This window comes from Bombina bombina, chromosome 1, assembly GCF_027579735.1.
Source record: "Bombina bombina isolate aBomBom1 chromosome 1, aBomBom1.pri, whole genome shotgun sequence".
Classification (NCBI taxonomy): Eukaryota; Metazoa; Chordata; class Amphibia; order Anura; family Bombinatoridae; genus Bombina; species Bombina bombina.
The window spans coordinates 1,119,451,329-1,119,477,074 of NC_069499.1; the positions used below are offsets into that span (position 1 = coordinate 1,119,451,329).

General features: G+C 37.2%; 1 protein-coding gene across 1 annotated transcript in view; it reads left to right on the forward strand.

Annotated features, from left to right (window-relative positions):
- Positions 1–6,269: 6,269 nt before the first annotated feature.
- Positions 6,270–25,746, forward strand: part of PPP1R1B (protein phosphatase 1 regulatory inhibitor subunit 1B) — a 97,471-nt gene continuing 77,994 nt past the window's right edge. The window contains exon 1 of the mRNA XM_053698005.1: positions 6,270–6,934. Coding sequence (XP_053553980.1) covers positions 6,854–6,934 — 81 coding nt within the window. The 5' untranslated portion in view covers positions 6,270–6,853. The remainder of the gene's footprint in view (positions 6,935–25,746) is intronic.

The following is a 25,746-nucleotide window of genomic DNA, read 5'->3' on the forward strand; positions in this document are numbered from 1 at the left end:
CTGTTAATAGTTAATATTTTATAGTTGCTGATCTTTGCTATTGCGGTATACGTATGCTGCTTCTATATGTTCTTAAGATTGGGAGGTCTATTTATGGCTAAGTCATGGGCCCCGGCCTATTTTGCGGCCTATATTAGTTTTCATTCATGTCCTTCTCTCTCTTTACCGGTTCTATCTTACCTGTATTTCTCAGCACCCTAACGAGCTGTGTTCCTCCCTATATGTGTATCATATGCGGCTTTAGTTTTACTCCCCGCCGGGTGCTTTTGGTTGGGGCCTGGTGTTGGAAGTGCTTGCCGGTCTTACTGAGGCATCGGCCCCTATTTAAGAAAGGTCTTGCGGACCTGATCCGACAGTGCGGATCAGGTCCGCAAAACCTCGCTGAATGCAGAGAGCAATACCCTCTCCGTATTCAGCATTGCACCAGCAGCTCACAAGAGCTGCTGGTGCAGCGCCGCCCCCTGCAGACTCGCGGCCAATTGGCTGCCAGCAGGGGGGTGTCGATCGGGTTGATTTCCGGCGATTCCTGTCCGCCTGCTCAGAGCAGGCAGACAGGGTTATGGAGCAGCGGTCTTTGTGACCACTGCTTAATAACTGCTGTTTCTGGGGGCTTGATAGATAGGCCCCATCGAGTGTAATTATGGTTTCCACTTGGTGTTATCTACATCTGACCGAACCGGCAAGTTTGTGGCCCGGATATCATCCTGTGTGCGTGCTGTGAGGGCTTCTCAGACTCCCAGTGTGAGGTGCCTGGAAACGCTACTTATTTTTCTGGATTACCTTCCACAACGATATCTCTGTTCAAGCCCCCAATCCTCCAATGCCAATTTTGTATAATGGTATCTCCTTTACAGCCAGGATGTTTTTTATTAAGCCATCATCAGCCCGGAGTTCAGAGATCAGGCATCCATCTCTTAGCGTGGCATCACCTTTTTAGTTTACTTTAAATTTCATTGGTGCATTCGTTTAGATATTCATTTGGTTAAAACACAATAAATATTTGTTTTTTGTTTCTAATTTGCATTCATAAGTAAACAAATGCCCATCTCTACTGTACAGCATAATTGCACTTTCCTCTACAGAAAATCCCAGCAAGCATTGTTTCCACTGGAGCTGGGAATTCTGGTCCAGTCTGAGTATAGGGCATACAGGCCATTTGCTTATTGCCTTAGCACCATCCAGTCACCAGCATTATTATTTGTGCATGACCTGCCCTCACTTTTATTGCCTTGCTGTGTCTGGGAGCCAGATCAGTTCTCAGATGAATGTTATTTTGAGTAACTGTGAATAATAAGCAGTTATTCTTTATTTAAAGGGGAACTTTAATATCTTCTGTATTTTGTTTTTACGTTTCCCTTTTTCCATTTCATGACAACCAATTTACAAAATACAATAGCAGAAGGGTTTTCACAAACTTTAAATAATTTTGTAAATCAAGGTAGTACATTATACTTGTCAGTTTTGGTTTATGGTTATATAACAAGGGGGCGGAAAAGTGAGCTGCTGTTCTTTAAAATGCTTGGGCCTATTTTTGTACCTAGTTTGGCTCTGGGGTAAGATTATAAAAATGGGCTTAACCATGCCTAATATTTTTGCTTCCATTATGTTTTAAAAACAAATTACCTGATGCCAATGTAGCCCTACTCCAGGCAGCTTTAATGCATAGCATGGATAGGTATAGCAAGAGAAACCACAACGGGACAGCTATTTCAGTTTCATTAGATTTCATCAGCACATGATCGACTTCCTATTTGCCATATTGTGAAGCTGGCATAGGAGACTCAAACCAATCTCCAAGTAGGTCATGGTGAGTTGATAGATGATGAGGAGAAATACCTCTTATTTTATGTATAGTGACACAGAACACATCATTGTACAGCACATGTCCTTCTGCAGAAAACATCTGCAAAGAGCAGAGAATTCTGGGAATAGATAGAACAATATTCACAGTGGTTAGACTTCTGCTCCTTATATCCCTGCATAAGCATCATCTTGAGTCATTGTTTTGATGTCAATGAACCAACCATATTAAAACAATGTGCAGCACATATGCACAACAATGAACTATTTCCTGCTGCACATTGCCCCTGATATAATTATATTCAGGGCATATTATTCCCTCCCCGCTGTAACAAAATTCTGTGAAACAGCTACCCTCCAATTGTCTTGATTTTTGCGGGACAGACCCAATTTTAGGGGTCTGTCCCGCTGTCCCGGGTTGCTTGCCATCTGTCCCGCATTGACCCATGCATTTTTTTTTCTATTGGGCCCATACTCAGAAGCAGCTGGCATTTCTCTCCCAGGGTTAGATACCTGTTAGATTCCCTGTGGAAAAAGAATGGTGTGTGAGTTAAGCAGGTGTAAGAAGGCTGTATACCCTCTAACCTCAGGTAATGGTGACCTCTAACCTCTGGTAGAGATGACGTCTAAACCCTGGTGATAATACTAACATGCCTTCAGTTTTATACAATGAGCAGTGTTAACACCAGGGTAACAATCAGTGTCAACCTCAGACTGCCAGCTAATGTGCTTGCCAACCCCAGGACCCCATAGAATGAATTACAGATAAACAAACACACTTATACATACAGATACCCATATATGATGTAGTATGTGTGTGTGTATCTTCAAGTATAAGTGTATGCTATGTAGTGTGTGTATCTGTATGTATAAATCTAAGCTATGTAGTGTGTGTGTATCTGTATGTATAAGTGTATGCTATGTAGTGTGTGTGTGTGTATCTGCATGTATAAGTGTAAGCTGTGTAGTGTGTGTGTGTGTCTGCATGTATAAGTTTGGTGTGTATCTGCATGTATAAATGTATGCTATGTAGTGTGTGTATCTGCATGTATAATTGTAAGCTATGTAGTGTGTGTGTATCTGTATGTATAAGTGTGTTTGTGTGTATCTGCATGTATAAGTGTATGCTATGTAGCGTGTGTGTGTATCTTTATGTATAAGTGTATGCTGTGTAGTGTGTGTGTATCTGCATGTATAAGCATAAGCTATGTAGTGTGTGTGTGTATCTGCATGTATAAGTGTAAGCTATGTAGTGTGTGTGAATCTGCATGTATAAGTGTAAGCTATGTAGTGTGTGTATCTGCATGTATAAGTGTATGCTGTGTAGTGTGTGTATCTGCATGTATAAGTGTAAACTATGTAGTGTGTGTGTATGTATGTTTAAAGGGACATTAAACACTTTGAAATTGTAATATAAAATGATAAATTGTATATGATATGTAGTGTGTATCTGCATGTTTAAATGTATGCTATGTAGTGTGTGTGTATGTGTATCTGCATGTTTAAATGTATGCTATGTAGTGTGTGTGTGTATCTGCATGTATAAGTGTAAGCTATGTAGTGTGTATCTGCATGTATAAGTCTATACTATGTAGTGTCTGTGTATCTGCCTGTATAAGTGTATGCTATGTAGTATGTGTGTATCTGCATGTATAAGTGAATACTATGTAGTGTGTGTATCTGCATGTATAAGTGTATGCTATATAGTGTGTGTGTGTGTGTGTGTATCTGCATGTGTAAATGTATGCTATGTAGTGTGTATCTGTATGTATAAGTGTAAGCTATATAGTGTGTGTATCTGTATGTATATGTGTGTTTGTGTGTATCTGCATGTATAAGTGTATGCTATGAAGTGTGTGTATCTGTATGTATAAGTGTATGCTGTGTAGTGTGTGTGTATCTGCATGTGTAAGCGTAAGCTATGTAGTGTGTGTGTTTATCTGCATGTATAAGTGTAAGCTATGTAGTGTGTGTGTGTGTGTATCTGCATGAATAAGTGTAAGCTATGTAGTGTGTGTGTTTATCTGCATGTATAAGTGTAAGCTATGTAGTGTGTGTGTTTATCTGCATGTATAAGTGTAAGCTATGTAGTGTGTGTGTTTATCTGCATGAATAAGTGTAGGCTATGTAGTGTGTGTGTATCTGCATGTATAAGTGTATGTTATGTAGTGTGTGTGTTTATCTGTATGTTTAAAGGGACATTAAACACTTTGAGATGGCAATATAAAATGATAAATTGTAAATGCTATGGTGTGTGTTTTCTACATGTTTAAATGTATGCTATGTAGTGTATATCTGTATGTATAAGTGTAAGCTATGTAGTGTGTGTGTTTTTAAGCCCCAGCCCTGCTCCTGCCCATCACATATAACACTTTTGCCTTGTGTGTGTGTGTGTGTGTGGGGGGGGGGGGGGGGTTGGGTGTCCCTCTTTTGAATTTTGAAATGTTGGGAGGTATGTGGATGGTCAACCTGGATGTAATAGAGGGTTAAATGCATACAAGGGATTAAACTCCTGCCTTTATTGTTGCCGGGCTATGGTGAAAAAAAAGACTTTGGTAATATTGTGATGGTTTTTAATGCACCCACATTATTTTTGTTCTGGTTGCATCATCATTAATGCATAATTGTTGGGACATCATCCACAAATAAATGTACACATACCCCACTGAATGCATAGAAACTATAGCAACACTAGCAATTATTATACATACATTGATCACACATACCGAGATAAACATCACAAAAAGATAGACACACAAAGTGACACAAAGTGACACACCAAACAGGCACATTTCACATGCTATATAGTCTAAAAAAACAACCTGTAACAAGTTGATAGATACTAGTCACATTTTTTCTAGTGTGATTAACTCTTCATTGTCTCTGATCACTTATTCAGCCTGCCCCCACCCCCCTTGTTCATGCAGAGCTCATTAACACCTCATACCCCCTGCCTTGATGGGTTTAATAATTCATACTCTATTTCCAGAGAGACAGCAGGAGAGAGCAGAAGGTCCTTTCTTTAAATCTGTCTCTTTTTTATATTTAACAGATCTTCTTCTGTCAACTCCCTTACAAATCGATCCCCCATACATTTATAACGTCCCCCGCTTCCACATACAAGCTTTCCTCTCACCCATCAATCTAATGTTTATTTATAACATTATCCATTACATCCCATATTCTCCACAAACATCTATCATAAACAGATACATATACACACACCTCCACAACTCACACCTATAAAAACAGACATATCCCCTCTATAGATACTCACATACCTGACCTACACAACTTACACACACCTCCACAACTCACACCTATAAACACAGTCATATCCCCTCTATAGATACTCACATACCTGACCTACACAACTTACACACACCTCCACAACTCACACCTATAAACAGTCATATCCCCTCTATAGATACTCACATACCTGACCTACACAACTTACACACACCTCCACAACTCACACCTATAAACAGTCATATCCCCTCTATAGATACTCACATACCTGACCTACACAACTTACACACACCTCCACAGCTCACACCTATAAACACAGTCATATCCCCTCTATAGATACTCACATACCTGACCTACACAACTTACACACACCTCCACAACTCACACCTATAAACACAGTCATATCCCCTCTATAGATACTCACATACCTGACCTACACAACTTACACACACCTCCACAACTCACACCTATAAACACAGTCATATCCCCTCTATAGATACTCACATACCTGACCTACACAACTTACACACACCTCCACAACTCACACCTATAAACACAGTCATATCCCCTCTATAGATACTCACATACCTGACCTACACAACTTACACACACAAACCAAAATACACCTGACACATGATCTACCAGAAACACAGGGCACAGGAATTACGCATTCACATGTTCATATTAGACACACATGAAAACTTTCTCTCATACACTCTAACATTTATCTACAAATCCAAACATTTACATTGAACACACATCTATCTAATCAAAATATCTATCTATCTATCCATCTATCTAATCTATCTATCTACTGTCACCCCTGATTTACAACCTGAATCCTATAACCTGTAACACACATAATATACACAATGCATTCTTGATCTCTACATTAAGTCACACCCTCACATTAGCAACATAATGTGCTTATTGATAGTCAGATGTGCACACTCCCTTTCTCCTAAATTAAAAACACTCACACTCACCCCTCCACAAACATCAATATACACTTCACATTGTATTTTGTACAGACTCTTTCTCTTGCAACTCTCTACACATGTTGCCCTTGACATTCAAACTTGACTTCTGCCTTCTCTCGTATACACACTCACACTCAGCTCTGCCTCCTGTTAAACTATTCTCTTCCCCTTCTTTTACGTAAATACACAGCTGAGACCTGCTGTTTGCCAAAGTCACAGGTCTCTGGCACCCACACTGTATGTGAGGCAAGGAACAAAAGAGAGGGGGGGAGAGGTAACAGAGACACACATTAAAAGACAAAAATCTGGGATAAAAGTAGTAGTATAGTTGAGAGAGAAGGAAAGAAAAAAGAGAAATAAAGAAAAGAGAGAGAAAAGGAAAGAAAAAAAGAGAAATAAAGAAAAGAGAGAGAGAAGGAAAGAAAAAAGAGAAATAAAGAAAAGAGAGAGAGAGAAGGAAAGAAAAAAGAGAAAGAAAGAAAAGAGAGAAAGAAAGAGACAAGATTAATATATGAAGAGAGTAAAGACAGAGAAAGATAAAATAGGGAGACTGTGATTGACTGTGAGAGACAGGCGACGATAAGAGGGAGGTCCCAAGGTTATGTAGTCATAAGAAGGGAGAGTAAAAAGGTAGATGGGAAGAGAGAAGTGAAAGAGAGTTGGAGAGACAGAGAGAGGAGAACGAGGTGGAAAAGAGAAGCCAAGTGCAGTTGAAACTTAAGAAAGCAAAACAACAAGATAGAGTGTGAAATATACAGAGAGATTTGAAGAAACAGCATTGAGGTCACACAAGGAATAAGCTTTGGCTAACAGACACTAAAGAAATGGAATCTAAAGGAAGAAAGAAGATTCAGTTCTCAGTGTCTACTCCCCTTTCCCAGCTGGACCCTCGGGCAGTGGAGATGGTGAGTATTTTCCAGGAGCTGCACAAATATATATGTGTATATGAAGCACTCTGCAGTATAAATACAAAGAATACCCTTACTAAAAAGCCTACTGCATGGTATGTAACGTATCACTGCCAGCCCAGTGAACAAGCTTTTAAGGTAAAGTGTATCAGCTCTTCAAGTAAATGTATGTTTTACTGGTGATCCCCCCAGTTGCATACAAAATAAATGAAGCTGCAGGACAGATTATTTTACATGTCAGGTTGATTGAGAAATGAAGCATATGTTTTATATTAATGTGAAATCTTTTTAGAGATGATAAGCAAAGCAGATGTTATCTTAATAAACAGCAATCCTGTTCAGAAATACATATAAAAGTCATACTTGCTGAGTGTCTAAACGTCACAGGTTTGTTGTATTCCTGTATAGACATTTCCAAAGCCATCACACTCCTGTCTCACCTATAGCAAGGTGAACAAGAAATTCACTTTTCTTCTTTTCTTTTTTTTTTTTTTGCTGTCTGAATCAGAGAATCTTTCAAATCTCACATGTTGTGCTGTGTGAGTGGAACACTGAAAAAGTCACTTTTATATATTAATATATATATATATATATATATATATATATATATATATATATATATATATATATATATATTAAACAGAGCTTCCAATAATCAGGTGTCTCTTCCTCCCCTGTGTTGAGTTTTCCGAACTTCACAGGTCTCTTTGGCTGTATAGATTTTTCTTTTAAACCAAACAGGTTTGTTTTATTTGTACTGAACTTTCCAAACCTCACAAGTCTCTTATTTCCCTGTATAGCTGTTAATCCCTAAACTTTTACAAACATTACAGATGACATCATCTCCTGTACAGAGTTTTCTAACGATCAGATACCCTCCTGTTTTCCAGAGCTCACGTTTGTTAATTAGGCTAGTTCTTTGTATCACCCGCATGAGGTGGGCACAAATAACAGAACAGATCAATTTCATGCTCCAGACTAGTAATTAAGCATTTTTGGGAGAGATCTCATACTGACATGTGAGTAGCTCGGACTTATAAATGCACATGGAGGGCATTGATGGTCTGTAATTGGATACTGCATGGAGAGGATGTGATTTGATCATTTGTGTTTAGAGAAGAAAAATTGATAATAGGAGTAAATTAGAAATTTGCATAAAATTGCCTGCTCCATCTGAATCATGAAAGAAAAAAAAAATTGAGTTCAGTATCCCTTTAATATTGAGGGACAGAAAAAAAGAGAGGGTGTGAGTGTGTTCAGTGGGGCACATTATATGAGAGACTTGGGTAACAACCAATAGCATTTCCCCATTCACCAGTGTACATACACAGTTCAGGATATCCTTATACATATTGTTATTCTTGAAATGAGTTACTGTACGTGTCCCTACTAGCTCTGCTAGTGAGCTATTTCATTAAACTAAAGTGGTGTAGATTCATTAAAAACCCTTTTCAGCTTCTCCAATATCACCAATCTCTCCATTTACTATGTCATTTTATGCAGCATTTTTGTTTAACAATGGAGAGGGATATGAATGTTTGTGAATTAGTGCAATAATATAACATAGGTACTGGAGACCTGATAGTGAATCTATACCAGGAGGGATCTGGTACTGAAAGTGAGAGGGGAGAGGGACAGTCAGAAGCAAGAAAATAGTGCAATGTTGAGTAAGAGAGAGGTCTGAGAAAGAAGTCAATTAGCTGTGTGAAAAAGAAGAAAATGAGTGAGTTTGAAGGAAGAGAGAAAAAGAGAAATAAAAGATGCTTGTGACGGGAGAGATGAACAGAAGGAAAAAGAAGTATAATGAATGTGTGTGTGTGAGACAGGAACAGAGAGTGCTTATGAGAGAGGCGATGGTAAAAAGAGTGTGTAGCTTATGAAAGTGAGAGGGGAGAGTAACAAGTGAGCAAATAGAAAAAGAAAGAGTACAGTATATAGAGAAAATAAAGTGTGTATGAGAACCTGAAAAATGCAAATGAGAGAGAGCAAGTAGCAGAAAGTGTATGTGATGGGGTAAGAGATTAGGACGTAAAATGGTGTGTGTGAAATTGAGGCATTACAGTTAAATCCTAGTGTGTTTAAGAAAGAGATGGAAGGAAAGAGCGAAAAAGACCATTTGGCAAGAGTGTATTCTAGGCAGAAGTGCATTCTAGGCAGGAATGTATTCTAGGCAAGAGTGCATTCTAGGCAGTAGTGCATTCTAGACAGGAGTGCATTCTAGGCGAGAGTGCATTCTAGGTGGGAGTGCATTATAGGCAAGAGTGCATTCTAGGCAGGAGTGCATTCTAGGCAGGAGTGCATTCTAGGTGGGAGTGCATTCTAGGCTAGAGTGCATTCTAGGCAAGAGTGCATTCTAGGCAGGAGTGCATTCTAGGCGAGAGTGCATTCTAGGTGGGAGTGCATTCTAGGTGGAAGTGCATTCTAGGCAAGAGTGCATTCTAGGTGGGAGTGCATTCTAGGTGGGAGTGCATTCTAGGCAGGAGTGCATTCTAGGCAGGAGTGCATTCTAGGCGAGAGTGCATTCTAGGTGGGAGTGCATTCTAGGTGGAAGTGCATTCTAGGCAAGAGTGCATTCTAGGTGGGAGTGCATTCTAGGCAAGAGTGTATTCTAGGCAGGAGTGCCTGCTAGGTGGGAGTGCATTCTAGGCAGGAGTGTATTCTAGGTGAGAGTGCATTCTAGGCAGTAGAGCATTCCAGGCAGTAGAGCATTCTAGGCGAGAGTGCATTCTAGGTGGGAGTGCATTCTAGGCAAGAGTGCATTCTAGGCGGGAGTGCATTCTAGGCGGGAGTGCATTCTAGGCGGGAGGGCATTCTAGACTGGAGTGCATTCTAGGCAGGAGTGAATTCTAGGCGAGAGTGCATTCTAGGCGGGAGTGCATTCTAGGTGAGAGTGCATTCTATGCAGGAGTGCATTCTAGGCAAGAGTACATTCTAGGCCGAAGTGCATTCTAGGCAAGAGTGCATTCTAACCACTGCTCCTATGTTATGCTATTCACTAAATTTCACACACTAAATTGTCCAGTTAAAGTGTGCCTAAAAAACACAAGAATTGTTAGGCTAAAAGCACTGTTAGATTTTACTGAAGTCTCAGTTCTAGGTACTCTAACAGGAGATATGCTTTCTGGGTTGACTCCAGTTACCCACAGTTCCACTAACCTACCGTCACTAATCTCAACTCTTTCATCATAATCTTTAGAACTCAGCAAGGATGACAAATATGACTCAGCTGTTGCCTCTATATCTGTTGCAGATACTGAGATGGATTGGAAGGTCATTTAATTAAGGTTCTAAACTGTTTACATTTTGAGGTGACTATAAGGTGATCTACATTTCTACAAATTCTTTATTTAATTTGTAATGCGAGATTAAGGATTAGATTACAAGTGGAGCGCTAATTTATTATGCACCCACAAATGGGCATTACAAGTGGCTGGTTATTGCTACTACGAGCTTACAGTAGTAATTAACGCTTATCAGATCTCTGGTTAATTTTATAAATGTGCTCCAAATGCCCTCAAAATACAGTGTAGTGTATTTTATTAAAAAATAAAAAATATAACATTTTCATTTTTTAATAAAATAACTGCACTTAGCAGTATTTTGGGGGTAAAGTTAGCGGGAGTGGGGTGTTAGCGGTCTATGGGAACTGTGTGTTCCCAGTAAATATATATTTATATGCTTATATACATATATATTTATGTGTTAATATGTGTATATACACATATTAGCACATAAATATATATATGTATATAAGCATATACATATATATTAAATATTGCTGCCATCACTGCGCTAATTACCCCCTTCGCTGCACTTATGTTCTGTGCCCTTCGCTTCGTTTAGGTTCTGTTCACATTTGTGTGCGCTGGTTTTACAAAGTGGAGCGCAAATATCCCATTAGCAAAAGCGATATTTTACGCTCCACTTGTAATCTGGCCCTAAATCTGTAAAACAGCATAACAGGCAATGCTTTCAATTGCATGCATATCGTGACCCTGCATATGCTGCAGGGCCACTCTTTAATATGGGCTGGGCTCTCGCACACACACTGGTAGGTTGATTTCTGCTGAAGTATCTTGTGTACATAGCTTTTTATAGCCAATGTTACAGTACTGACATTTTCCGTTTAGGTGGTGGTTTCAACAGGGAAAATCTGCATTTCAAATGGCAAACAAATGAAAAGAAGTTATTTGTAAACCATTAATACACTCAAAGGAAAAACTATTTACAGCACAATGTTCCCTTAAAGAACTCAGGGCAACAATACTCTGCTCACTTAGATATGCTGGAGTGAGAGGGTAACATAATTAATTTAGAGTTCTTCAGTCCTCCTAAACAACAAGGTCAACAAATGGGCAATACCAAAAAATAACACATACGTAAAAGGTGTTGTCAAACCAATAAAGGCCCCAATTAAAGGGACAGTAAAGTCAAAATTAAACTTTCATGATTCAGATTGTGCATGCAATTTTAAACAACTTTCCATTTTACTTCTGTAGTGAAATTTGCTTTGTTCTCTTGGTATCTTTTATTGAAGAGTAAAACTAGGTAGGCTCATAAGAACTCAGGAGTGTGCATGTGTCTTTAGTACTCTATGGCAACAGTGTTTGCAACATTGTATAACAAATACAATATTTTTGTCCGTCAAAAATAACCAAGTATTATTATTATTTTTTTATTTTATAGCTATGACTATTCTTTATCCTGAAAACACCACAGGACACGTATTGTGCCTTTAGGTTCAGAAACTGAGGTTCAATCTAACTTAAAGGGACATTCCAGCCAAAATTGGAAACCACGTGGGAGCATTTCAATATTGATTAGAAGTATTTTTGTCATATACATGTATTAGCAAAAATGCTTCTAATAAAAGCTATAGCTGTTTTAAAAGTGTATTTAAGTATGCAACGTGCACCAGCGTTTTAAACACAGCACTTGCTCAAAGAGCCTAAGGTGCTTTTACCATCTGGTAATGACTCAATTTGTTAATTGTTGACATAAAAGCCCCACTGATGATCCGAGCAGCTGCACTATTTAAAATGTGGGTGCAGGGACAGTATCTAGCTATGCTTCACATGCACGTGCAGAGAAAAATTCTAAGACTAAAACAGTGCTAACTTTTACTAGAAGCATTTTTGCCAATACATGTATATTGCAAATATGTTTCTATTCAAAGATGTAATTAATCTATGTGCAATTAAATTTTGACCGGAATGTCCCTTTAAATGCATTGATACCATCTTCAGGTGTTAACAAACAGCTGATTTTTAAAAAAATATAATTATAAGAAAACACGTTTAAAAGAGCTCTTTATTTGTTATTAAAGTTTCAATAAATAACTAATATTTCTATTTTCTTGCTATAGAATAACACAGGGGCTGGCAACCTTTTATGAACGCTGTGCCAAAGTAATGTTTTCATGAGACAATATGTGCCAGCTATATCTTTTGCAATACATTTGAAAATAAACAAATATAATAATAATAACAATATAAAGACTGAACATTAGATTGGACTCCTGGCTCTGCAGCCATTTTGTGAGCAACATATACTCTGTCACCCTATAACCATTTCAGTCCTCATGTCTTAAAGGGACAGTCTACTCCAGAATTGTTATTTTTTTAACAAGATGGATAATCCCTTTATTACTCATTCCCCAGTTTTGCATAACACGGTTATGTTAATATACTTTTTAACCTCTGTGATTACCTTGTATCTAAGTCTCTGCAGACTGCCCCCTCATCTCAGTTCTTTTGACAGACTTGCATTTTAGCCAATCAGTGCAGACTCATAAATAACTATACGGGAGTGAGCACAATGTTATCTATATGACACACCTGAACTATCACTGTCTAGCTGTGTAAAATGTCAAAATGCATTGAGATAAGAGGCGGCCTTCAAGGTCTTAGAAATTAGCATATAAGCTTACCTAGGTTTAGCTTTCAACAAAGAATACCAAGAGAACAAAGAAAATTTGATGATAAAAGTAAATTGGAAAGTTGTTTAAAATTGCATGTTCTATCTGAATAATGAAAGTTTAATTTTGACTAGACTGTGTCCCTTAAAAGTTCCTCTCTCAGCCCCTAACCGTAAATTTCCACCAAGCCTCCCAGTTGCAGTTTGTTGTTATGTGTTCCCCAGCAAGTACTGTGCTTGGTGCCTGCATGGGGTGAGTAAAAAGGAGAGTAACTCTAGGTCTGGCTTCCCCCTACATGGCAGAAATGGGACAAGAATAGAACTTAATGCCTTGTCAGTCCTTGTGCACTGCTCCAAATGCCATTAAAAATGTATCAGAGTGCCACACTCAGCACACATACCATAGGTTACTGACCCCTGAAATAAAATAGCAGCCAAGGCTAAACATTATTAAAACAATGATGTTTGCCAAAAATGTTTTTCAATAGTCAAGCTCCACCCACCACTTGCCTTATCTGGAGGAGCCAATCCAGGATTGAGTTTTCAGACAACAAGGCTAGCCACTGTCATATTGTTAGTATAAAGAGCTAAATTACATGAAAAAGGGGCATCATAAACAATGAAAGTATATTAAAAAGTTGAGTCATTACACATAACTAAGGGCCAGATTACAAGTGGAGCGCTATATTTTGCTTTCATGAAAGCAATATTAGCGCTCCACTTTGTAATACCAGCACAAGCTAATGTGCACTGGTATTACAAGTTAACAGCAATGTGATCGTGAGCTCGCGTTCGCATTGCTGGGAAGCATTGCCCTCATGAGAGCACGCTTCCATAGGCTCCAATGGGAGCCTCGTTCTAATACCATCAGAGAGGGCATCAGAACTTTGCGCAGCAAAGGGGTAAGTAGTGCAGCGATGGCAGAATGTTTTTAAATATATATGATTATATACACATATTAGCACATAAATATATATGTATATGATTATATACACATATTAGCACATAAATATATATGTATATGATTATATACACATATCAGCACATAAATATATATGTATATGATTATATACACATATTAGCACATAAATATATATGTATATGATTATATACACATATTAACACATAAATATATATGTATATGATTATATACACATATTAGCACATAAATATATATGTATATGATTATATACACATATTAGCACATAAATATATATGTATATGATTATATACACATATTAGCACATAAATATATATGTATATGATTATATACACATATTAACACATAAATATATATGTATATGATTATATACACATATCAGCACATAAATATATATGTATATGATTATATACACATATTAGCACATAAATATATATGTATATGATTATATACACATATTAGCACATAAATATATATGTATATGATTATATACACATATTAACACATAAATATATATGTATATGATTATATACACATATCAGCACATAAATATATATGTATATGATTATATACACATATTAGCACATAAATATATATGTATATGATTATATACACATATTAGCACGTAAATATATATGTATATGATTATATACACATATTAGCACATAAATATATATGTATATGATTATATACACATATTAGCACATAAATATATATGTATATGATTATTTACACATATTAGCACATAAATATATATGTATATGATTATATACACATATTAACACATAAATATATATGTATATGATTATATACACATATTAACACATAAATATATATGTATATAGTCATATACATATATATTTACAGGGAACACACAGTTCCTATAGACCGCAATGTAAAGGCACCTTTCAGTGCCGTTTTTTTCTAACACCCCACTCCCACCAACTTTAGACCCCAAAAACTGCCTAGTGCAGTTGTTTTTAATTTAAAAAAATGCTACTTTTTTAATTAAAAACTATAATGCCCTCTATTTTGAGAGCATTTGTGGCACTTTTAGAAAATTAACCAGAAATCGGATTCCTGATTAATTTCCTGATTGCCAATTTGCTACCGCAAGCTCACTGTAATAACCAGCCACTTGTAATGGCTGGTTAATTATTGTGCGCCCGCAAATGTGCAAATTAATTTGGCGCTCCACTTGTAATCTAGCCCAAGACATTTTTGTATAAAAATCCCTGGGTGTTTGCTGAGAGAGAGTGTGGGAATATAGAATAGCAAGTCTGGAGGCCAGAAGGACGAAATAGAGAGGGAGATGAGTACATGAGTGGAAAAGAGAAAAGGAAATATAAAGAGAGTGTGTACGAGAGAAAGAAAAGAACAGAATGATAAATAGAAAGATAAAAATAGGAAGAGGATACAAAGGGTAAAGTACATAGGATGTGCATGTGAGGAATAAGTAAAAATGCTGCACATGCATAGAAGTGGTGTAAACGGTAAACAAACAATTGTGTACAAAAATAAATTGTAAAATATGCTTGGGCAGATCAAATAGACCATGCATGGCTTACTGTATACAGCAGAAGCTAACTGCAGCCAAATTATAGGGTATTCTTAGATATGCACTGTATAAGAAGGTGAAAAAGGAAAGATTAAAGCCGTAGGAGAGACAGAGGAACTGTAACGATGGAGGCCACAGGAGAAGTTGTGTCAGTTGGAGAAAGACAAGAAAATCTCTGTTTGGTTTTCCTTTCAGATCTGTAATCTCATTAGCAGATTCCTAAGGCTGCAGACACCCTGCGGGCTGTACATAGCTTAACTGTGCACTGGCCAATGCTCTGCACACGAGCTCAGCACCTGTACACAGAGCAGCTGGATTAATATGGGGAACACAATGGCATTTCACTAAAATATCATTTTGCAAATACTATAATAAAGAGCCTATTACATGAGTAAGTCAACCTCAAAATGGATGAAGCCACCGTGACACCCAAGTATAAAAGACAAACTAAGCAGAGGACCCTTATCTGAAATCAACCACTAATAACACCATGAGGCCTATTTATCAAGCCGGCAACCGCAAATACGCCGGAATTCCGCAGTGTAATTGTGGCGAGCTTGATTCAACCTAGTTATCAAAGCCTACAGACCAGCAAAAGTTGACATTTGTGACGTAACATACGATCCGCCGGTCTCAATCCGACACAGATCGATGCTTACATCATTACAGATGTTCAGAATACAAATTCGGCACTATCTGACACCTTTTGCAAGTTAACAAATTTCTAACAGGTACGCTCACCACTATTCCGGCCCAACCTGGTTTTCAATCCGCCACCCTGGAGGACGCGGATGCCATAGGAATCAATGGGAGTCTGAAAGCAGAGAAAGCTTATGTTCGATGCTGCCAGATATCCCATTGATTTCTATGGTAGAAAACAAATTACGTTTACACCTAACACCCTAACATAAGCCCCGAGTCTAAACACCCTTAATCTGCCGCCCCGACTTCGCCGCAAGCTAAATAAAATTTATTAACCCCTATCCTGCCGGTCCCGGACCCCGCCGCAACTGTAATAAAATTATTAACCCCTAAACCGCCAGCCCCCCACATCGCCATTCACTAAATTAAGCTATTAACCCCTAACCCTAACAACCTGCTAACTTTACATTAAAATTACCTCCTCCCTATCTTATAAATTAAAACTTACCTGTAGAATTAAATAAACTATATTTAACTATTAATTAACCTACCCTAACTATTATACTAAAATTACATTAAACTAACAATTAAATTAACTATATTACATATAAAAAAAACTAACCCTACTCAAATTATTTAAATATACTATTAAAAATTACTAAATTACAAAAAAAAATAAACGCTAAGTTACAAAAAATAAAACACTAAGTTACAAAAGAAACAAAACAGTATCAAAAATAAAAACGAATTACACCTAATCTAATAGCGCTATAAAAATAAAAAAGCCCCCCAAAATAACCCCCCCCCAGCCTACAATAAACTACCAATGGCCTTTTGCGGGGCATTGCCCCAAATAAATCAGCTCTATTACCTGAAAAAAAAATACAAACACCCCACCAACAGTAAAACCCACCACCCACACAACCAAAACCCTCCAAATAAAAACCCTGTCTAAAAAACCTAAGCTCCCCATTGCCCTGAAAAGGGCATTTGTATGGGCATTGCCCTTAAAAGGACATTTAGCTCTTTTACTGCCCAAAGTCCCTAACCTAAAAATAAAACCCACCCAATAAACCCTTAAAAAAACCTATCACTAACCCCGACGATCCACTTACAGTTTTCGAAGACCGAACATCCATCCTCATCCAAGCAGCCGAAGTCCTCATCGAAGCCGGCAGAAGTCTTCATCCAAGCGGGCTGAATTCCTCATCCAGATGCCGTCTGGATGAATTCCTCATCCAGACGGCATCTTCTATCTTCATCCATGTGGCGCGGAGCAGATCCATCTTCAAGACATCCGTGTTTTTTTTTATATGTAACATAGTTAATTTAATTGGTAGTTTAATGTAATTTTAGTATAATAGTTAGGGTAGGTTAATTAATAGTTTAATATAGTTTAATGTAATTTTAGTATAATAGTTAGGGTAGGTTAATTAATATTTTAATATAGTTTATTTTAATTCTACAGGTAAGTTTTAATTTATTATAAGATAGGGATGAGGTAATTTTAATGTAAAGTTAGGTTTAGGGGTTAGTAGCTTAATTTAGTTTATGGCGATGTGTGGGGCTGTCGGTTTAGGGGTTAATAGGTTTAGTTAGTGGTAGTGATGTGGGAGGCCAGGGATTTAGGGGTTAATACATTTATTTAGTGACGGTGGGGTCTGGGAGCGGCTGGATAGGGGTTAAACATTTTAGTATAGTGGCAGTGTTTAGTGACAGGACATAAATAAACTTGGTAAAAAGCCGAATAGCAGCAAGATCGATGACTGCTAGTTAACAACAGTCCGCTGCTCATCGCTCCATACTTGGTGCGTGGCTTTTTGACGACTTTTTTTTATAAATATGGAGATCGTATTCAGGTCTGCGGCCGCAATGTTAGGTGATGTTAGGCGAGCGTATTGGTGCCAGCGAATGCAGCATAGTTGATGGCTTGATAAATAGGCCTCTATATGTAGATATATACAGGGTAATAAAATTAAAAAGGATATAAAATATTTCCCTAAATGCTATGTTTATAGGAAAAACAAAGATACAGGCACCTATAATAATACAATTAATACTCTCATAAAAGGGACTTCAAACAATTTAAAATTGTTATATGAAATGTTTAGTTATGTGTAATGAAACAAATTTGCAATTTTAACTTATTAATAAAGGGACAGTATACACCAATTTTCATATAACTGCATGTAATAGACACTACTTTAAAGAAGAATATGCACAGATACTGATATAAAAATCCAGTATAATATCTTTTTAAAACGTACGTATAAGCTCCCAATTTAGCACTGTTGATAAAGATTAAACTGGGACATGCACTGAAATGGGCTGGAAAGCAAAGCGAACAGACCCCCCCCCCCGTGCGTTTGAAAAGTCACTTTACACAAACAGGATCAAGCTGGAGTCTGTAGACATCAGTATACATCTAAAACTTTGGGGCTTGGTTAGGAGTCTGAAAATCAGCACAATGTTATTTAAAAATAAGCAAAACTATACATTTTTACAAAAAAACTGTATGGCCTATATAAATGGATAATCTACAAAACATTTATGCAAAGAAAAAGCTAGTGTACAATGTCCCTTTAACTTATTTTCATTATTTACCCCCCCCTTGCCATGTAATTTATGCATTTTCTAATTTTCAGTAATTGAAATGTACCGTACTGACTTTCAAGGCTAACACTGCTACATATCTGCCCCAAAGTGTCTTTAACTGAGAATTACTGTAAAATCATATATTCTATACTAAAATTATGATGATAGCTAGGCTTGTTAGAAGCATGGATTGGCTTCTCCAAATAAGGGAAATTGTGGCGGCTATTGAACAACAATTGCAGCAAACGGTCCCTTTAATGTAATAAAGTACATAAAATCTGAAGTTTATATACTCACAAAAAAACAAACTGGAAGGGTGTACGTTAAGTACAAAGTGTTATGAAACCTAATCACTATGAATTTGTCTATGGTAAAAGGACTCACCCTACTTTGAGGTAGATTAATAAGAATTTGCTGGCTCAGAAAAAAATCAGCTTGCAGGTCACAGTACATCACTGTTCTCTAAATTCTATTAGAAAACTGAGCTGTGAGTTGATGAAGTATCCAAAGCTGTTCCTCGCTATGGGACATTGAAAAACTCAACCTATTGCCACAAAGGGCTTTATTTTTTAAATTTGCGAACGGGCAGTGTTCACAAGCTGTCTGATTGCAAATTGTGGGGCACATTTGTTCCCCATATTTAACCAGTTGTGCAAGAGTAGGGCTTGTCATCACCTCGGTCAAATGAATCCGGGGTGATTTCCATCTGCCAATTCTAAGTTGGCAGAGAGCATTTATGAAGCAACAGTTGAAACTGTTGCTTCATAAATATCAGTTGCAGGCTCAAATGAGTGAGGCTGCAACCGATCGGGCAATTCAATCAATGATAAAACTAACCCAAAGTTATAGGAAACATTAAAGTATATTTGCAACAAATGCCAACCTGCTGTCACTGTAATTTTGCATAAGAAAATAAAACATTTTCTAGATCAAACATTTTAGTTGAGATCCCTTGAAACCTACACCATCACAAAAAATACTTCTGTTGTTATTATATAATTGGCTTGTCACATTATATACCGTATATATTTGACATCAGAGTGCACCAATGTAACATCTCATCTTCTTTTAATAAAGCCCACTTTACAGTTAATTTACTTTTACTATCAATTTTTCTTAATTCTCTTTGTATCTTTATTTGAAAAAGCAGGAATGAAAGCTTCGGCCCCTTTTTGCTTTAGAACCCTGGATAGCACCTGCTGACTGGTGGCTACATTATTGATGCACAAAAAAAAAAAAAAAAAAGAAGAAAATGAACCAAATACTTTTTATTTCAGCTCCAATATGAAAGTATTATTGGTTTTTCATAAGTATTATTAATGCTCCATACTGCATTTTGACACACTACTTGTAACGTGGTCCTATGTGTTTAATATCTTCTGCAAAGGGGTTAAAATATTTGGTAAAGTCTTGTGTAGGAGCAATAAACAACATGGTTCCTGAGCAGAACACGGTCCTTTGTATGTTTAGAGCATAAGCGTTTGCATTAGAATGTTCTTTTACGATATAATTCATCATATTTTGTTTCTCACACAAGATTTGCTCTATAAAATGTAATGTTACTATAGAAAAAAGTTAATAATGTGCTTACTGATGAAAGCGTCATACTATCTGCACGTACTTTTCTCTCAATAATTAGAAAAAGATTAAAGCTACTAACAGGTGTCAGATATTTATCTCATTACTGAGTTACATATTAGTGAACTGCACATGAGTAGAATGTATGAGGCTACTTAAAGCAATAGATATAACTGCACGTTAATAATTGGTGTTAAAAAGTATTTAAAGGGACATGAAAAACAATTTTTTTTCTTTCATGATTCAGATAGAGAATGAGATTTAAACAAATTCCAAATTTACTTATAGTATCAAAATTGCTTTATTCTCTTGGTATAATTTGTTGAAGGAACAACTATGCATTACTGGGAGCTAGCTGAACACATGAACCAATGTAAAGAGGCGATTATGTACAGCCACCAATCAGCGTTAGCTCCCAGTATGCTTTGCAGCTAAGGATGCCAAGAGAACGAATTAAATACTAGAAGTAAATTGGACATTTGTTTATAATCACATATTCTGTCTAACTCATGAAAGACATTTTTTGTTTCATGTCCCCTAAATTATCATTGAAATGTAATCAATTAATTACGTGTTTTGGAAAGCAAAATGTGTTCATTTGTACACATACACATTACTGACTAGCACTCAAATGGCTATTTTTTAACTGTAAAGTTGTTTTCACAACACTACATTAAAATCACAATAAAAACGATAATAGCTATACTGACCTGAGATGTGCAAAACTGTGTTATACTGTACGGCTTGGCCCTCCAATTATATGTTTTTCTGCTTAGTAACATGCCTGTCTAATTAGAGACACACTGCTGATTAGTTACAATGCTGCCTATTGAGTTATACTGCTCTGTTGTGAGCAAATTGCCCTCTCTTGAGTGATACATTCATACAAGGGTAACACTGTACTCTAGTCAATAACACTCTTAGCTATATCCTGCTTCTATTCTCAACTACTAACCCTACTCTCTTCTGAGTGACTGTTCTCTCTGTTTTGAAAGACTGCTCTCTAGTGAGTGCTGCTGTTCCCAAGTGAGTGCCACTGCTTTCTGTTGAGTGAGGCTACTCTATATAAAATCAAAAAAAAATTTTCATGACTGGTGACATTGCTTTCTGGTAAGTACCATTGCTTTCTGGTAAGTAAGTGACCCTGTTATTTAAAGAGACAGTCGACACCAACATTTTTCTTATTTAAAAAGATAGATAATCCCTTTATTACCCATTCCCCGTTTTTGCATAACCAACACAGTTATATTAATATACTTTTTACCTATGTGATTACCTTGTATCTAAGCCTTTGCAGAATGCAGACAGCCTCCTTATCTAAGTGCCTTTGACAGACATGCAGTGTAGTCAATCAGTGAAGACTCCTAAATAACTTCACGGGAGTGAGCACAATGTTATCTATATGACACATGTGAACTAGCACAGTCTAACTGTGAAAAACTTTCAAAATGCTCTGAGCTAGGAGGCGGTTTTCAACTGTTTAGAAATCAGTTTGAGCCTTGCTAGGTTTAGCTTTTCAAAAATACCACCAAGGGAACAAAGCAAATTTGATGATAAAAGTAAATTTGAAAGTTGTTTAAAATTGCATGCCCTATCTGAATCATGAAAGTTTAGTTTTGACTTTACTGTCCCTTTAACAAGTGAAACTGCCTTATAGTGAGTTGCATTGCCCATTACTCCTTGACTTAGGAAGGAGCTCTGATGGATCATACGTGGACTAATAGCCCAATGTGCTTAAAGGAAAATGGCTTGACCTCACTGATGAGGTCCAAAGAAGGTCAAATGATCGTATGGGGTTGTCATGTTTTTTGTTCAGAGGGGGATTGCCTGGTATTTTGGGGCTGAAGTGACCTTGCTATTATATACTTCAGGAAAGTGTTAAAAGCACAGTTGGGCTAAAAGAGGCTGCTTCTATGTAGTAATTCACCATAGAACAAGCAACTGAGCTGTTGTTCATTCCTGGTAGAGCACTTCTCTGTATGTGTTTGCTCCGATGGATCAGGGCATATATGTTTGCTTTGGTAAAAGTACAGGGTTGGTATTGGATTGGGCAAATTTGTGGATACAGGAGTGTTAGCAATGGATTTCTGCTTAATTGAGGAAGTGATCTAAGGTTAGTTTGGTGCAATGATCACTGAGATTACGCAGGGCAATGGTATCTGAAATTTGTTGAGGGCTATAGTTTCTAAAGGTTAGTCTGGGGCAATAATATTTTAAGTTTAGTCTGAGATAATGGTATCTGAGGATAGTCAGGGTAATGGTATTTGAGGTTAGTCTGAGATAATGGTATCTGAGATTAGTCTGAGATATTGGTATCTGAGGTTAGTCTCAGATATTGGTATCTGAGATTAATCTGAGATATTGGTATCTGAGGTTCGTTTGAGGTAATGGTATCCAAGGTTAGTCTGAGATATTGGTATCTGAGGTTAGTCTGAGGTAATGGTATCTGAGGTTAGACTGAGGTAATGGTGTCTGAGGTTAGTCTGAGATAATGGTATCTGAGGTTAGTCAGGGTAATGGTATCTGAGGTTAGTCTGAGATATTGGTATCTGAGGTTAGTCTGAAATATTGTTATCTGAGGTTAGTCAGGGTAATGGTAGCTGAGATTAGTTTGAGATATTGGTATCTGAGGTTCTGAAATATTTGTATTTGAGGTTATTTTGAGATATTGGTATCTGAGGTTAGTCTGAGATAATGGTATCTGAGGTTAGTCTGTGGTAATGGTATCTGAGGTTAGTCTGAGATAATGGTACCTGAGGTTAGTCAGGGTAATGATATCTGAGGTTAGTCTGAGATATTGGTATCTGAGGTTAGTAAGGGTAATAGTATCTGAGGTTAGTCTGAGATATTGGTATCTGAGGTTAGTCAGGGTGATGGTATCTGAGGTTAGTCTGAGATATTGGTATCTGAGGTTAGTCTGAGATATTGGTATCTGAGGTTAGTCAGGGTAATAGTATCTGAGGTTAGTATTAGATATTGGTATCTGAGGTTAATCCGGGTAATGGTATCTGAGGTTTGTCTGAGATATTGGTATCTGAGGTTTGTCTGAGATATTGGTATCTGAGGTTAGTTTGAGATATTGGTATCTGAGGTTAGTTTGAGATATTGGTATCTGAGGTTAGTCTGAGGTAATGGTATATGTGGTTAGCCATGGACAATGGAATATGAGGTTAGTCAAGGCAATTGTATTTACGGTCAGTATCTGATGCTAGTCTGGGGCAATAGTGTATGAGGTCAGTCTGCGGCAATGGTATATAAAGTTAGTCTGGGAGAATGATACCTGAGTTTAGTCTGGTGAATGGTATCTGAAGTTAGACTGTGAAAATAATATCTGAGGCTAGTCTAGGACAATGGTATTTGAAGTTAGCCTGGGTCAATGGCATCCAAAGTTAGTCTGAGACAATGGTATCTGAGGTTAATCTAAAAAATGCTATATGAGGATATTCTGGGACAATAGTATATGAGGTTAGTCTGTGGCTATAAAATCTAAGGTTAGTTTGGGACAATGGTATCTGAGGTTAATCTAAGGCAATGTTATATGAGGTTAGTCTAAGGTCACGTTATATGAGGTTAGTCTGGGACAATAATATCTGAGGTTAGTCTGGGACAATAGTATCTGAGGTTAGTCTGGTACAATGACATCTGAGGTTAGTCTGGGGCAATGCCTGAAGTCAGTCTGAAGCAGTAATACGTGAGGCAAGTCTGGGGCAATGCTATTTGAAGTTAGTCTGGCGCAATAGTGTCTGATGTTAATTAGTGGAAATTGTATTTTAAGTTATTCTGGGGCAATGGTATATGAGGTCAGTCTGAGAACAATGGTATTTTAGATCAGACCAGGGCAATAGTATCTGAGGTTAGTCTAGGGCAATAGTATCTGAGGTTAGTCTTGAATAATAGTATCTGTTAGTTTGGGAAAATGGTATCTGAAGTTAGTCTAGGGCAATGGTATCTGAAGTTAGTCTGGGACAATGATATCTGAGGTTAGTTTGCCCAATAGTATCTGAAGTTAGTCTATGACAATTGTATATGAGGTTAATCTCAGAAAAGGGTTAATCTGGGACTATGATATCTAAGGTTAATCTGGGGCAATAGTATCTGAGGTTAGTATGGGGCAATGGTATCCAAAGTTATTTTGGGGCAATAGTATCTGAAGTTAGTCTGGGACAATGATATCTGAGGTTTGTATGGCCAATGGTATCTGAAGTTAGTCTGTGACTTTGTATATGAGGTTAGTCTTGGAAAATTATATCTGAAGTTAGTCTGTGACAATGGGATATGAGGTTAGTCTAGGTCTAGGACAATGGTATCGGAATTTAGCTTGGGGAAACAGTATCTGAGGTTAGTCTGTGACAATAGTATCTGAGATTGGTCTGTGAGGTTAGTCTGGAGTAATGGTATCTGAGGTTAGTCTGGGGCAATGTCATTTGAGTTGAGTCTGAGGCAGTGGTATCTGAGGTTAATCAGGGCAATGGTATCTTATCTGTGATCATTCTGGGAACTGGTTCATTTGAGACTGTGTAATGGTGTGAACAGAAAAAAATAAAGGGACATTAAAGGGACAAAAATAAACTTTCATGATTCAGATGGTGCATGTAATTTTAAACAACTTTACAATTTACTTTTATCATCAATTTTGATTTGTTCTCTTAGTATTCTTAGTTGAAAGCTAAACCTAGGAGGCTCATATACAAATTTCTTAGCCCTTGAAGGCAGCCTCTTATCTGAATGCCTTTTTCATATTTTTTACAATTAGAGGGTGTTCGTTTATGTGTGCCATATAGATAACTTTGTGCTCATGCACTTGGAATTACCTAGGAGTCAGCACTGATTGGCTAAAATGCTTATAACTTGTATGGGAAAGTGCATTAGTGTTCGATTAAAGGGATATGAAACCCACAGCGCATACAATTTTCAAAAAGTTTCCAGTTTACTTCTATTATCAGAATTACTTTTTTTACAATGTTATTCTTTTGCTGAAGAGAGACCTAGGTAGGTGTCTGGAGCATTACATGGTAGTAATTAGTGCTGCCATCTAGTGCTCTAGTACTCTTGGAAATGGATAACAAACTTCTGCCATATAGTACTCTAGGCCCAGGCACATGCATGCTCCTGAGCTTACATCCCTGCTTCTCAACAAAAGATACCAAGTGAACAAAGAAAATGGGATAATAGAAGAAAATTAGAAAGTTCAACATTGCACACAGAGGCGTAACTAGAAACCACAGGGCCCAGGTGCAAGAATCTAAGAAGCCCCCCCCCCCCAAAAAAAAAAGAAAAAGGTGAATTTGATACATATATTATTATTATTTTTTTAGAATCAAAGATTTTTATTGAGGAAATACAAGACAAAGAAAGAACATACACAGAATATACCTTTTGCATTACTTTGGTAAATTTTGCATACAAGACATTGTTTATCCATTGAACAATGAAACCTTTTCATATAAAAGAATAAAGAAATCTTAATTCAGATATCATACATGTATCTCACCAAAAGAACATAATGAAAATGAAAGGCATTGTATGCGAATACAAATTCAAATACATATAATCAAGTATTACCTCTTTTTTCCTTTTGTT